This window comes from Oncorhynchus nerka, linkage group LG22 (assembly GCF_034236695.1).
Source record: "Oncorhynchus nerka isolate Pitt River linkage group LG22, Oner_Uvic_2.0, whole genome shotgun sequence".
Classification (NCBI taxonomy): Eukaryota; Metazoa; Chordata; class Actinopteri; order Salmoniformes; family Salmonidae; genus Oncorhynchus; species Oncorhynchus nerka.
Genome location: NC_088417.1, coordinates 20,811,523 through 20,827,078, shown reverse-complemented (window position 1 = coordinate 20,827,078; position 15,556 = coordinate 20,811,523). Strand labels below are relative to the sequence as shown.

The following is a 15,556-nucleotide window of genomic DNA, read 5'->3' as shown; positions in this document are numbered from 1 at the left end:
ATGTAGCACAGTCCCCACTGGGGTCGTCCCCTGACCTCACAGTGTCACAGAAATCCCAGAGGATCAGGCGCTGTCATTCTCTGACCATGGCCTGTTAACAACAACACATCTTCATATAGACTTTCATTGAGAGTCTTTACACATCTAAACAATGGAAGAATAAATACCCTAATGATAATCTTACCAATGAAGACCTCTGTAGTGGAGCAGCACAGTTGGAGCCTCTTTCTGTAACAGTGAAAAAGCACAGCTGGTTAAGTGGAGTGTTTAAAATGGTTAAATGCTGTATGTTTGGGCTGTTGAGTGGCTCTACAGTATTTACCATAATTGAGTTATGGTATATAAAGCTTATTTGTTTACCATTTGATTTCTTGGCTTAGTTTATAAACTAACGTAATTGTAATACATCCGGTTGTGTCAATTAATTAAAAGTAATGTCAAGTGAATCATTGGTTGGTTGTGTTTCTTCTTCAAACAAATATACACAATTTAATTTATTTTATATTTGTCTGATGCGCATGTGTTTGGATTTTGCCATTTTAGTTGTCACCAGTTACCACAGCCACAATGTAATAAACCCCGCCTATTTCTACCAATTTAAACCTAACCATATTACTAACCTTATGCCTAACCCGAACATTAAATTAAGACCAAAAATCGTATTTATGTTTTTAGACATTTTTACGATATAGACCATTTTGACGTTGACGCTGTGGTAACCCACTCACCATCATCATTTCACTAGGAGATCTTAGCGCTGCTACATCATCTTGAGACAACTGCGAAACGAAGGAAATATATCTCAGTCAAGAACCGAGTAAAGGAGTCGCCGATAGCTAGATTCCGGAACCTGTATTTCTCTATTGCTGGGGCAAATAAACGTTTCAGAAATGGTAAGAATAGCTTATTATTCTATTGTCTAAGTGCCATGAAGCTTTTATTTGAGCTAGTTAATTAGCTATCCTCTAGCTAGCGAGGAAGCAGCTCGTTGTGCGCAAGCAGGAGATGTTTTGGCGAATAATCCTGACTCATTGAACAGGGTGCCATTTTAATTTATCGGAAATTATGGTTTTAACCTCATATTTAGTTAAGAAAATATTGTCTGGCTCGTCATAACCTTATCAAAATACTCAAACATGAATTACACCGACGCCCGGCGACGACTAGCTATCGGGTCCAACAATGGCAGCTACGCTGTTTAGAAAACTAACCTAGCTAGCTAACGGCTGACTTAGCTGCGTCAGCTAACGTTAGATACGTTATCCTAACCTAGTGATGTTACTTTAGCTAGCCCATGAATGTGTTGATTTAGCGAACAAGTAACTTATACCAACAATAACTAGCAAACTTGAAAAAGTCACCGTGTTACCATATTTGCTCAAATGTTTTGCCATTAAATAACGTTAGCGAGTTAACGTTAAGTTAGTTTGCTGGCCAACAACAACAGTTCATGACACTCACTAGTCTGGCCAAATGCTGTTGGCAAACATGTCTGTAATTTGGTCTGTGTTTAGTTATGACAATACAGATGAGCTCGAAGGCAAGCTGCTTTTGGGCCTCTGTAACATTGAAGAGATTGAAGAGATTGCCCGCTAATGTACATTGAGCAAATTAAAACTAACGTTATTTATTTGGCCATAAATACTCTGTCCAACCGAAGTAGTGCAGTCTTTACCCTCTTCGGGCTCTGTCACTAAACTACACTCATTTGGTCTGAGTCTCACAACAAACAATTATTTCTGCTCTGTCAAGGCAGAGTGGTAAGTGAGGGAAAGACAGTGTGTCAATGGAACAGTCGTATTTTAGGTCATGTAGGCCTAGTTAGTGTTTGGTTTCAAGTGGGACAGAAATCTGACCCTGCCTGCCTCACACTCACCACCCCAGTAATGGCTTCCCCCACCAATCACTAACTACCCCATGATGGTTAGTAGGAAACAACCTCTTCCTACATGCTCTGTGCTTCCCTGACTTCCTCTGAGGCAGAACTGCTTTACTCTTGTAGGAAATAGAGCAGCTTGACATCTCTTTTTTTACCTTTATTTAACTAGGCAAGTCAGTTAAGAACACATTGTTATTTACAATGAAGGCCTACCGGTTAGCTGCCTTGTTCACGGGCAGAACGACAGATGTTTGTTTACCTTGTCAGCTCTGGGATTCAATCCAGCAACCTTTTGGTTACTGGCCCAACACTCTAATCACTAGGCTACCTGCAGCCCCATTCTGTTCCTCTGAGTCAGTCAGCAAAGCGCCTGTTTGATACAGCCTGAGGAAACCTGGACGCTAGACGTGTGTGTGCAAGGCTGAACACCCCCTCCCCGCCTTTACCTTAGATGACCTGTGTCTGTTTAACATGTGAGAGGCGTGCTGAGAGCTGTGACTATAAAATCAATCCTGGTGTGCGTGCGCACTAGCCTTTCAAATGCTGAGCTGAGTGAGAATCAAAAGCTGTATACACTAATGAAATAGCCTGCCTTATTGCCCCAAAACGCACCCTGCACTCCAAGCTAGAAAGCAATTAAATGGTTCCCAATACACTGTGATTTGACTACAGGATTGCATGTTCCCGAGGCATAGCTTTTGCGTTATCTGATACACAGTATCTCTGTTCTGTGAATGAATCACTCTTTCATGGTTAGAGCATTGGGCCAATAACCAAAAGGTTGCTGCTTCGAATATCCGAGCCGACAAGGTGAAAATGTGCCCATGAGCAAGGCACATGGCCCTAATTTGCTTCAGGGGTGCCGTACTATTATGGCTGAACCTATAAAACAACTAATTTCACTGCACCTATCTGGTGTATGTGGCAATGAAACATTTATTCATACATTTTTTTGCTTGTGGCAGACGACACCTAAGGTTTACCTTTTACATTTAAATTTTAAAAAATGTGTCATTTAACAGACGCTCTTATCAAGAGCGATTTACAGTAAGTAGTGAGTGCATACATTTTCATACTGGTCCCCCTGCAGGAGTCAAACCCACAACCCTGGCATGGCAAACGCCATGGTCTACCAACTCAGCCACACGGGACCTCTAGGCATTGGGTTTGTTAAATCTGTAGTCAATAAGGAAGTAGGTTAATCTTCTCTCGTTGAGAAGGCCTGATTGGGTCGAAGGCTAGCGAGGTGGTTTAGCTCTGTTTCTGTTTTATTACATTGTTGGTGTGTGTTAATGTATATGTAGGCTATTAGGTAGGGCCAGGAAGATATCGGTATCACTATCTTTTGGGAAACAATGAAGCAGACCAAACTCTTTGGTCCTTTAAAAACCTGCTGTATGTAAAATATTGTGTGCTATAATACATGTGACTCTGGATGATGTTTGTTACCAACATTAGGGTTGTTTTCTATAGAAGTTAAATCTGCTTTGTTTTGTTTCCTTGCCATGATACTAACGAGTATCGCGATACTGGTATCGTCCCGGGCCCTAGTAAGGTTCAGTGACTCTGGCCAGGACACAGTGACTGAGGTAGCCTAATGAGATTTACCGGACTGCTTTCCCACGACCACAGCTCTCTCTCTTCCCTGACTCATTGTGCCATTATGGTTTCTCACGGTTGTATTATGTTGTTAATGTATAATTTCCTGCAGAAAGGCCCAATTGGATTAGCTAGATATTTAAACATTAGCCTTACTGTTAGTGTAAGCAGTTGTAGGGTTGGTGAACCTTATTCGGATCACCATTAGCTGACGCCATTAGAAAAGTTACGTTACTGTTCTTGTCATGTGTTGACACGCTAGTCTAGCACAGATGTTAGTTCCTATTAGCAATCAGCCCTGAGGGGTATACTACAATAACGGTTCAGTGAGTTAGCCAGCTAACTTCTCTAAATGTTCTGAAACAACTTAGTATTTTATTTTTTATAGATGCACTTGAAATGGGCATGGTTGCTGACTCAACAACCAAAAACACATATCTGAGTTTAGCTTTCTTAATGAACCAAAAAAGCAATGGGTATTTTGGTTGTTTATCAAAGTTAGCTGGCTAACTCATTTAACCTCCTTTGTAGTATACCCCCTGGGGTCTTTCCTAGAAACAACACATGATGGGGTCATGCAATTTGCAGTAGAGGAACATGATGACGTTGATGTGCCAGAGTTTCAGGTTTCACAACTAACTGTGAGGAAATCACTGTCATGGCCTCCATGTTCACAGCATGGACATCCTGTAAATTTCTCACTCACCCCCCTTCTGTCTTTATTGAAGTTTTTAAGCTCCTGCCATCATGTGTACACACACACACATACTTACACACACACACCGTAAACAAGTGACCACTGCTACTGGTGTGTCTAAATATAACATGGGAGAACTAGGCCTATCCACCAATCTAGTGCTGGTCATAAGCACAAACACACACACAAACTGCTTGTCAACAGTGTCAGGAAGTAAATAGTGTTCAGGTTGCAACACAAACAAACATCCTCAGCCTTGTGACTAAATGACGGTAAATGACCAGAGATGGAGACCAGGCTGGCTGTCCTCTGCTATATATAGACCCTCTGCCTGGCTGTCAACAACAATGAGCCTCACTTCCCTTCTCTCTCTTCATATCTTTGTAAATTGGAGAGGGACATTGTTGATGTTGCCATTTCCTGGTCTCCTGGCCAATCAGGGTTTATATTACATAGCGATGTATCTGACTGTAATCAATGTCTTTGGACTGTGGAGAGCTCCTCTCATGTTGAATGTACTGCGGTTTCTGTCACAGTATTCGAGGCCAGTCTGCCTGCCAGAAGACAGGGAAGGAAGTAGCCTGGCCCTAAATTGGACTAATCTGTCATTAGCTAGCTGTAATCACGTAGTTCATAGTTCAGCTGCTAGAAAGAACAGCAACCACTGTTAATAACCACTGTTTTCTCTCTCTTATTCATCCAGGTCTTGTGGTGAGGTGTTGCTGGCATAAGGCTGTGAGGAGGAGCAACTGACAACAGAGCCAAACTTACTGACACGCACTCACCAGCCTCCCATGGACGGCACACTCTGAGACAACACTTGAGAGGAGAGAAACAACAGGAGTGGGAGCAGAGGAGAGAAGAAAGAGCTGAGGAGAGCAGGAGGGACGTGACGATGTCGTCCAACAGGGGCCAGAACCCACATGGGTTGAAGCAGATCGGGCTGGACCAGATCTGGGACGACCTGAGGGCTGGCATCCACCAGGTGTACACACGGCAGAGCATGGCAAAGTCACGCTACATGGAGCTCTACACGTATCCCACACGCCAAGTGGGGGGGTGGAATTTAAGGGGTTATTAAGTTGGTACGGCTGCTGTGGTTTCCCTTTTGAAGGGTGTTTAAAGTTTATATGGCCTACTTCCCAAAGTGGAAGCTCACAGCAGTATGCAGTGTATATTGCAGTGTCATTATGGTGTTGTGTTCATGGGTGTGTCCTAGTGGTGCAATACTTACTGATGTGCTAGGTCACATCACATGTAGAGAGGTCAGAGTCCTGCTGCCATAGACCTGATACCACCACAGTGTTTCTGTCTTAACTCCCCTGCCTGTCAGCCATGTGTATAACTACTGTACCAGCGTGCACCAGTCCAGTCAAGGCCGGGGGTCTGCCGTCCCCAACAAGCCCTCCAAGAAGAGCAGTACTCCTGGGGGGGCCCAGTTCGTAGGCCTGGAACTCTACAAGAGACTCAAGGAGTTCCTCAAGAACTACCTGACCAGTCTGCTCATGGTGAGTGGTATAGTGACATGGGGATTCCATCCTCTCCTGACCCGCTGGTACTTTGATGACCTTTCACAGGTCTAATGTGTGGTTGGATACAAGGAAAATATGGTGCCAATTCCACCTATCATTGTTTACTCTTTTTCTTGAACTGTACCTTATTTTGTTTAGTGACCAATGCATCTTCCATCTCCCCCTCTACTCTCTCTCCCAGGATGGTGAGGACCTGATGGATGAGTGTGTGTTGAAGTTCTACACACAGCAGTGGGAGGACTACCGGTTCTCCAGTAAGGTGCTGAATGGGATCTGTGCTTACCTCAACAGGCACTGGGTCAGACGTGAATGTGACGAGGGACGCAAGGGCATCTACGAGATCTACTCGGTGAGAGGAAGGGAGGGGGTGTCTTTGTGTCAATTTTCAACTGTAAAAGATGAGTGAATTATGACATTAGTTTATCCTCTCTCCTCCATTTATCCCTCGTGCCCTCTTCTGTAGTTGGCGTTGGTAACATGGAGGGAGTGTCTATTCAGACCCCTAAACAAACAGGTGGGTATGATGATGTCACATCTGACTGACACAACACACGCACGATAAATAGAATCACCAACCACGCCAGTTCAGTATGTTTCACTGTGTCGTTCTATGTGTAACTGGTGTAGCGATGGAAAGAGCTGGCATCTTATTCTAAGACGGCAAACAACGGAATTCATACATTCATTGACTTTACACCGCTCGCTCTCTCTCTCTCTCAGGTAACGAATGCGGTCCTGAAGCTGATCGAGAAGGAGAGAAATGGAGAGACCATCAACACCAGACTCATCAGTGGTGTGGTGCAGTCCTACGGTACAACACACCTCAAACCAATCCACTTCAAGTTTTCACTTAGACACGTATTTATAAAATATCGTCACATTCCAGCACATCACCGAATTCTCTCTTATTGAAGAATTCAGAAGTCTCAGACTTGACTGTGTGTGTGTGTTGTCTCCTATAGTGGAGCTGGGGCTGAATGAGGAGGATGCGTTTGCTAAGGGTCCTACGCTGTCAGTGTATAAAGAATACTTTGAGTGCCAGTTCCTCACGGACACCGAACGCTTCTACACACGAGAGAGCACTGAGTTCCTCCAACAGAACCCTGTTACCGAGTACATGAAGAAGGTGAGGATGGAGGGGATGAAAAAGAGGGTGGGGGTAACAGCAGTGACTGGTGTAGGTGTAGCTCCATGAAAGCACCAGGAAGTTAACCTTGTGTTTCTGTGTGTGTAGGCCGAGGCCCGTCTGCTAGAGGAACAGAGGCGTGTGCAGGTGTACCTCCATGAGTCCACTCAGGATGAGCTGGCCAGGCGGTGTGAACAGGTGCTCATAGAGAAACACCTGGAGATCTTCCACACAGAGTTCCAGAATCTACTGGATGCTGACAAGAACCAAGGTAGGGAATGATGTAGGGGGGTTTCAGCTGCTCAACCCACATAATGGAAAATACAATAGAGAATAAGTATAAGGAGTTATATATGCCTTGCTGTTATGAGTGCCTGTGTTCTTAGACAAAAGTTGTGTGTACTCAGTCTCTCATTCTCTCTCCCTCTTTCTCTTTTCCTCCCTCTCTCAGATCTAGGTCGGATGTATAACTTGGTGTCTCGTATAACGGATGGCCTAGGAGAGCTAAAGAAACTCCTAGAAACACACATCCACAACCAGGGCCTGGCCGCTATAGAGAAATGTGGAGAGGCCGCTCTCAACGTATGTACACACATACACACACGTGTATATATATTTGTATGTATATATATATGTGTGTGTTTGTCCCTCCTAGGACCCTAAGGTGTATGTCCAGACCACACTGAATGTCCATAAGAAGTACAACGCTCTGGTCATGTCTGCCTTCAACAACGACGCTGGCTTCGTAGCTGCTCTAGACAAGGTGCACTCTAGTTGTTTAATGAACAACTTTTTTCTCCTTGGAAAAAAAACAATGTAGTAAGGATTCCTATATAAATACCCAGAACTGATGTTGTAGCGCGTTCTCTCTCCAGGCGTGTGGTCGTTTCATCAACAACAACACGGTCACTAAGATGGCCCAGTCCTCCAGCAAATCACCTGAACTACTGGCTAGATACTGTGACTCTCTGCTCAAGAAGAGGTGGGTAATCTACTGTATGGCGCTGGGGCTATTGTCTGTCTCTGATGTATCTAAACATTCACTGTGTTCTGTTGTTCTCCAGTTCTAAGAACCCAGAAGAGGCAGAGTTGGAGGACACGCTCAACCAAGTGGTGAGGACCTTCTCTTTGTTCATAAACCTTTTGACTTTCTCTTCAGAACTAATTTGAGTTACCAACTGTTTCAACCTCCCATCTCAATAAACCTTTCATATGTTGCTCATCCCTCAGATGGTGGTGTTTAAGTATATAGAGGACAAGGATGTGTTCCAGAAGTTCTATGCTAAGATGCTGGCTAAACGCCTCGTCCACCAGAACAGTGCTAGCGACGACGCAGAGGCTAGCATGATCTCCAAACTCAAGGTCTGTACCACACATATATATATATATATATACATACATACACACACACACACCAATATACATGCATACATACACACACACACATTTATCCAATCTCACACAGACTGATCACCCCAAGGAATGTAAAAGAAAATATGTAATTTTGAAAGTATTGTGACTTTCTCTCTCCCTTAGCAAGCGTGTGGCTTTGAGTACACATCTAAACTACAGAGGATGTTCCAGGACATCGGAGTCAGCAAAGACCTCAACGAACAGTTCAAGAAACACCTGACCAACTCTGAACCTCTCGACTGTAAGCAGCTGTTGGTTTGTCTAATAAACCTAATACTTCTGTTTACTGGTATTTGTTGTAAATGTGTTTGCAATGCTAAATAATGAGGTGTGTTACAGTGGACTTCAGTATCCAAGTGTTGAGTTCCGGGTCCTGGCCGTTCCAGCAATCATGCACCTTCGCTCTGCCCTCCGAGGTGAGACTCAACTCAATAGCAATTCAACCTTGTAATGATACACACATCCCTCCTGTAACTCCAACACAACTCAATACAACAACAATACACTCCCCAACACATTTATTTGGACAGTGAAGTTATCTTTTAATTTGGCTCTATACTCCAGCATTTTGGATTTGAGAGGTGATAGTACCGAATGTCGCCTTTTATTCTGAGGGTATTTCCATACGTATCTGTTTTAGAAATGAAAGGACGTCATGTATCTAGTCCCACCATTTGAAGGTGACAAGTAAATTCAGCAAAAAAAGAAATGTCAACTGTTTATTTTCAGCAAACTTAACATGTGTAACTATTTGTATGAACATAGTCTTATGAAAAAGTTTGGACACCCCTCTGAGGCTGCATAATAATTTACTCTGTCGTCACAGAAAATGATCACAGTGGCATGCCATTCATTTTCTGATAAAAGCTGAGTACTGGGGTAATTGTCCAGACAAAGATTTTTAGCGTAGCAATATTAAGTTGTATGAAATTAAATCAGATGTGAAAAATAGGCTATGCAAAATGTGGGCACCCTTGTCATTCTGTTGATTTCAATACCTGTAACTACTTAGCACTGATTAATTGGAACACACAATTGGTTTGGTGAGCTCATTAAGCCTCGAACTTCATAGACAAGTGCATCCAATCATGAGAAAAGGTATTTAAGGCCAATTGCAAGTTGTTGTTCTCTTTGACTCTCCTCTGAAGAGTGGCAACATGGGGGCCTCAAAACAACTCTCAAATGACCTGAAAACAAAGATTGTTCAACATTTATGGTTTAGAGGAAGGCTACAAAAAGCTATTGGAGAGATTTAAGCTGTCAGTGTCCACTGTGAGGAACATAGTGAGGAAATGGAAGACCATAGGCACAGTTCTTGTTAAGGCCAGAAGTGGCAGGCCAAGTAAAATATTGGAGAGGCAAAGGTGGAGGATGGTGAGAACGGTCAAAAACAGCCCACAGACCACCTCCAAAGACCTACAACATCATCTTGCTGCAGATGGTGTCACTGTGCATCATTCAACGCACTTTGCACAAGGAGAAGCTATATGGGAGAGTGATGCGGAAGAAGCCTTTTCTGCACACACGCCACAAACAGAGTCGCTTGAGGTATGCAAACGCACATTTGGACAAGCCAGCTTCATTTTGGAATAAGGTGCTGTGGACTGATGAAACAAAGATTGAGTTATTTGGTCATAACAAGGGACGTTGTGCATGGAGGCAAAGAACACAGCGTTCCAAGAAAAACACTTGCTACCCACAGTAACATTTGGTGGGGGTTCCATCATGCTGTGGGGCTGTGTGGCCAGTGCCGGTACTGGGAATCTTGTTAAAGTTGAGGGTCGCATGGATTCCACTCAATATCAGCAGATTCTTGGGAATAATGTTGAAGAATCAGTCACAAAGTTGAAGTTACGCCGGGAATGGATATTTCAACAAGACAACGACCCAAAACACTGCTCAAAATCTACCTGGGCATTTATGCAGAGGAACAAGTACAATATTCTGGAATGGCCATCCCAGTCCCCAGACCTGAATATCGTTGAGAATCTGTGGGATGATTTGAAGCGGGCTGTCCATGCTCAGCAACCATCAAACTTAACTGAACTGGAGATGTTTTGTAAGGAGGAATGGTCCAAAATAACTTCATCCAGACTCCAGACACTCATTAGAGGCGAATGGGAAGCGTCTAGAGGCTGTTATTTTAGCAAAAGGAGGCTCTACTAAATATTGATGTGATTTTTCTATTGGGGTGCCCAAATTTATGCACCTGTCTAATTTTGTTTTGATGCATATTGCACATTTTCTGTTAATCCAATAAACCTCATTTCACTACTGAAATATTACTGTGTCCATCAGTTATTTGATAGATCAAAATTAAATAGCTGATCCAAACACCCAATTATTTATAAATGGAAATTGACAGGGAAATTGCCCAAACTTTTTCATACGACTGTAACAAGATTCAACAACTGAGACATGAACCGAACAAGTTACACAAACATGTGTCTAACATAAATGGAATAATGTGTCCCTGAACAAGGGGGGGTCAGTATCTGGTGTGGCCACCAGCTGCATTAAGTACTGCAGTGCATCCCCTCCTCATGGACTGCACCAGATTTGCCAGTTCTTGCTGTGGGATGTTACCCCACTCTTCCACCAAGGCACCTGCAAGTTCCCGTACATTTCTGGGGGGAATGGCCCTAGTCCTCACCCTCCGATCCAACAGGTCTCAGACGTGCTCAATGGGATTGAGATCCGTGCTCTTTGCTGGCTATGGCAAAACACTGACATTCCTGTCTTGCAGGAAATCATGCACAGAACGAGCAGTATGGCTGGTGTCATTGTCATGTCAGGATGAGCCTGCAGGAAGGGTACCACATGAGGGAGAAGGATGTCTTCCCTGTAACTCACAGCGTTGAGATTGCCTGCAATGACAACATGCTCAGTCCAATGATGCTGTGACACACCACCCCAGACCGTGACGGACCCTCCACCTCCAAATCGATCCTGCTCCAGAGTACAGGCCTCGGTGTAACGCTCATTCCTTTGACGATAAACGCGAATCCGACCATCAACCCTGGTGAGACAAAACCGCGACTCGTCATTGAAGAGCACTTTTTGCCAGTCCTGTCTTGTCCTGCGACGGTAGGTTTCTGGACATGGTGGGTTTTTGGATGATCAGCTGTCCGTCCTGTCTCCCTGTAGCGCTGTCTTCGGCGTCTCACAGTACGGACATTGCAATTTATTGCCCTAGCCACATCTGCAGTCCTCATGCCTCCTTGCAACATGCCTAAGGCACGTTCACGCAGATGAGCAGGGACCCTGGGCATCTTTCTTTTGGTGTTTTTCAGAGACAGTAGAAAGGCCTCTCTAGTGTCCTATGTTTTCATAACCGTGACCTTAAATGACCTTAGTGTCTTAATGACCGTTCCTCAGTTGCATGTTCATTAATTGTTTATGGTTCATTGAACAAGCATGGGAAACAGTGTTTAAACCCTTTACAATGAAGATATGTGAAGTTAATTCGTAAAAATCCAAATATCTTTGAAAGACCGGCTCCTGAAAAAGGGAATTTTCTTTTTTTGCTGAGTTTATTTGACACAAATTCACTTGTGTATTACATTTTAGTCTAAAGTTTGGTATTCGCTCCCATATTCCTAGGCACACAATCACTTTTATTGTAAATAAGAATAGAATGTTTCTGAACAATTCTATATGAATATGGATGCTACCATGATTACGGATAATCATGAATTCATTGTGAATAATGATGAGTGAGAAAGTTACAGATGCATAAACATGTCCTCAACAGGCTAACCTCTCACCATAACCAATAAAAGGGGTGGTAAATGTTTTGGGGGGGTATGATATTTATGCCTCTAGCTTTCTCACTCAATGCTTATGACCCCTTCAAATGGATGAACTAGATGCATGAAGTGCTTTCATTTCAAAACGGTAAAACATGTATATAAAAAAATGTCCATAAATAAAATGTGACATTCTGTACCATCACCTCATATAAAACACTTGATCTCATATCCAAATGATAGAGTATATAGAAACCAATTAAAAGTTTTAGCTTCACTGACCAAATACGTAAGGGAGAGTAGACCTAATGCATTAACCTCTCGTCCTCCAGTTGGAGCGTAGCTACCAGCGGTTCACAGCATTCTACGGCAGCAGACACAGCGGTCGGAAACTCACCTGGCTCTACCACCTGTCTAAAGGAGAGCTGGTCACCAACTGCTTTAAAAACAGGTACAGAGTTGGTACAAGGTCACTTCTCACTAGAATCTGGAGATGTATGTCATCACATATTTAATTCAATGTATGTTCCAGGTACACTCTGCAGGCCTCTACCTTCCAGATGGCTATCCTGCTGCAGTACAACACAGAGGACCTGTACTCCGTACAACAACTCACTGACAGCACACAGATCAAAACTGTGAGTTATGCTGGTACTGTGCTCTAAATAGAGATGTATTAAATGTTTTTAAATGACCCCTGATGAGATTAGCACATTTGTATTTCATTGGCTGTGAATATTGTTTTTACCATTTTGTTGTTTTTAGGACATTCTGGTTCAAGTGTTGCAGATCTTGTTGAAATCCAAATTGCTGGTAAGTGCAAGTCAAGTAGAATGTGTTGTATATAATGATAGTCCGTTCACTAGAGGGCTCTGGACTCTGCAGTATAAAAGCCTACACGCTGATGGAAAGTAGTGACTCAAATCAAATGTTATTGGTCACATACGCATGGTTAGCAGATGATAATGCGAGTGTACCGAAATGCTTGTGCTTCTAGTTCCGACAGTGCAGTAATATCTAACAAATTCACAATGACTACCTTATACACAAATGTAAGGGGATGGAATATGTACATATAAATATATGGATGCACGATGGCCGTGCGGCATAGGCAAGATGGTATACAATACAGTATATACATACGAGATGAGTAATGTAGAATATGTAAACATTATTAAAGTGGCCAGTGATTTGAGTCTGTATGTTGGGCAGCAGCCTCTCTGTTAGTGATGGCTGTTTAACAGTCTTGAGATGGAAGCTGTTTTTCAGTCTCGCGGTCTGTATGTCAGGTCCTGGAGGATGAGAATGCTAACATAGACGAAGTGGAGTTCAAACCAGAAACCCTGATCAAACTCTTCCTGGGATACAAGAAGTAAGTCCGCTCTCTGTTTCTCCTTTTGTGTTGTCTGGTTCTTGTGCGTTTTCTGTCTAAGCATAGGTTTAATCCTTACAAAAATATTTGTTGTTCATGTCTCCAGTAAGAAGCTGCGTGTGAACATTAACGTTCCTATGAAGACTGAACAGAAACAGGAGCAGGAGACCACACACAAGAACATAGAGGAGGACCGCAAGCTCCTCATACAGGTGTGTTCCCGACCGCATATACATGTTTGTTGAAACTCCTGTACTGAATTTCTCTTTCAGTGTGTATCACTAAGTATTATGAACTGTGTAGGCTGCCATAGTGAGGATAATGAAGATGAGGAAGGTTCTGAAACACCAGCAGCTCCTGGCTGAAGTCCTAAACCAGCTCTCGTCCCGCTTCAAACCCAGAGTCCCTGTCATTAAGGTAACACACACTCTTACCTGTCCCAGAGTCCCAGTCATTAAGGTAACACACACTCTTACCTGTCGCCATACATTTTCAAAGGACTCCCACACATTGCACCAACTGTAATATTTTTGTCTTAAAGTACATATTTTTCACCCCCTTTCCCTCTCTGCCCCCTTTTTCTCTGCTACCCTTGTCTCTCCTCTGTAGAAGTGTATAGACATCCTGATAGAGAAGGAGTATCTGGAGAGAGTGGATGGAGAGAAAGACACGTACAGCTACCTGGCTTAACCCGCTCCCTTCCCTCTTATTTTTGTCTTTTTTTTTTATGTCCGAGTAATAAAGTGTGGTTCTTCTGACTGGCAGACGTGTGTGTGCTCAGTGGGACATATACACATGGACACACTATCTTGTTTTGATATGCAAATATGATCAGACCCCCCCCCCCATGGCATAGTGGGAAGTCCAACCAGAGAGCTGTGTCCATAGTTACTGCATGCAACTGCCTCCCTGCGAGCCTGGTCTCAGATTGATATCCTACGAAGCAGGTTTGAGGAGTTTGCGAGGTAACTTTGGTCAACTGAGTTCAACTCAGGATAAGCGGTCATGGCTCACCTTTTAGCCAGGTACATTTATATGGCAATGAATCCTTCAGAACTACCCTGCTCTGAGGCAGGCTAACTCATTGTTAACTCCACTTACCTTGAATGAAATGACTGGGCCTTGAGTTGAGAACCAATGAAATCAGATTCACTCATCAATCCCTTCATTTCAGGAAGATGACTGATATTTGATGAATCAAATGTGTTATGTTAAAATCACATTACATATTTTAGTCATGTCAGAATGCATTTTAAACTTAACGCAATGTAACTTTTGTATGACTTAATACAAAATAAGTGTGTATATAAGGCATTAATTAAAAATAAAGACAGCCCTTCTGAAAGCATTTCACACCGCAGTCTGCTGAATTTGCAAGATACATTTTCATGCATTCTGATTTCGGCACAAATTAAAATGTTAAACTGAGTCGCCCATGGATTGATTTTTGTCTCATTTAAGTTCGCCGTGCGACATGCACGCGCAGTTACAAGCCTGCTGGAGCATGCCGCAGACAAGACATTTGTGGTGTAAGGATGAAGCCTGAGCTGGTTTGTGAAGCTGGTTAGTTTTAGAAAACTCAGTAGATCCAGCTTGCTTCGTAGGATACTCCGGTGTAGCAGCTAACTATCGTTATCCTCCCAGACAAACATGACAACACATGCACTAGGAGGAGTTGGCTGAAGCACACAGAACTGGACCAGTACGCTACCTCCATATAGCCAGAGGAGTAGAGATGACTGGTTTTACCACCGGTCCGGACGAAGAAAATCAGTTGTCTGGATAAAATGGAGACGCCCCTGCAATTTACATCTTTCGGAGGGCTTTATTCAATCTGTATCGCTGAAGTTCAGCGGAGACTGCGTTCACGGTAAACGCTACATAATTGCCTCAGAAACTACCTTTTAATTTCTATCGCGTAGAGCGCTGAAGTGTTGGATCCACTGAACTAGTGCCCCACCCTTAGCCTCTTCCCCCACGGGGTCTTGTAAAATCCCTGGTAATGGGGTTAGGGTTTCATAGGGGATTGGACCTGTAACCCCCTGTATCATTACTGCAATGAGAAAACCATTTGTATAGTGTGGTTAATTTTACAAATGTGTGCTAAATAAAGTCAAGGTTTCTCTAGTGGTCTTGTCAGTGGCTGGGTTGTTACTTACACCAAGATGTGGTGTGCATTTTCATTATAA

General features: G+C 43.2%; 1 protein-coding gene across 1 annotated transcript; it reads left to right on the top strand.

Annotated features, from left to right (window-relative positions):
• The first annotated feature begins 610 nt into the window (after window positions 1-610).
• LOC115105004 (cullin-1-like) lies at window positions 611-15,494 on the top strand. Its single transcript, XM_029626511.2, has 22 exons — window positions 611-893; window positions 4,879-5,210; window positions 5,509-5,683; window positions 5,889-6,056; window positions 6,171-6,221; window positions 6,428-6,518; window positions 6,670-6,833; window positions 6,942-7,104; window positions 7,285-7,415; window positions 7,489-7,596; window positions 7,709-7,815; window positions 7,898-7,946; window positions 8,064-8,195; window positions 8,370-8,487; window positions 8,586-8,662; window positions 12,328-12,446; window positions 12,528-12,633; window positions 12,761-12,808; window positions 13,285-13,367; window positions 13,474-13,579; window positions 13,671-13,784; window positions 13,977-15,494. Exons 2-22 carry the CDS (start codon window positions 5,071-5,073, stop codon window positions 14,055-14,057), a joined length of 2,331 nt encoding a protein of 776 aa, XP_029482371.1. The 5' UTR covers window positions 611-893; window positions 4,879-5,070; the 3' UTR covers window positions 14,058-15,494.
• The last annotated feature ends 62 nt before the right edge of the window (window positions 15,495-15,556 follow it).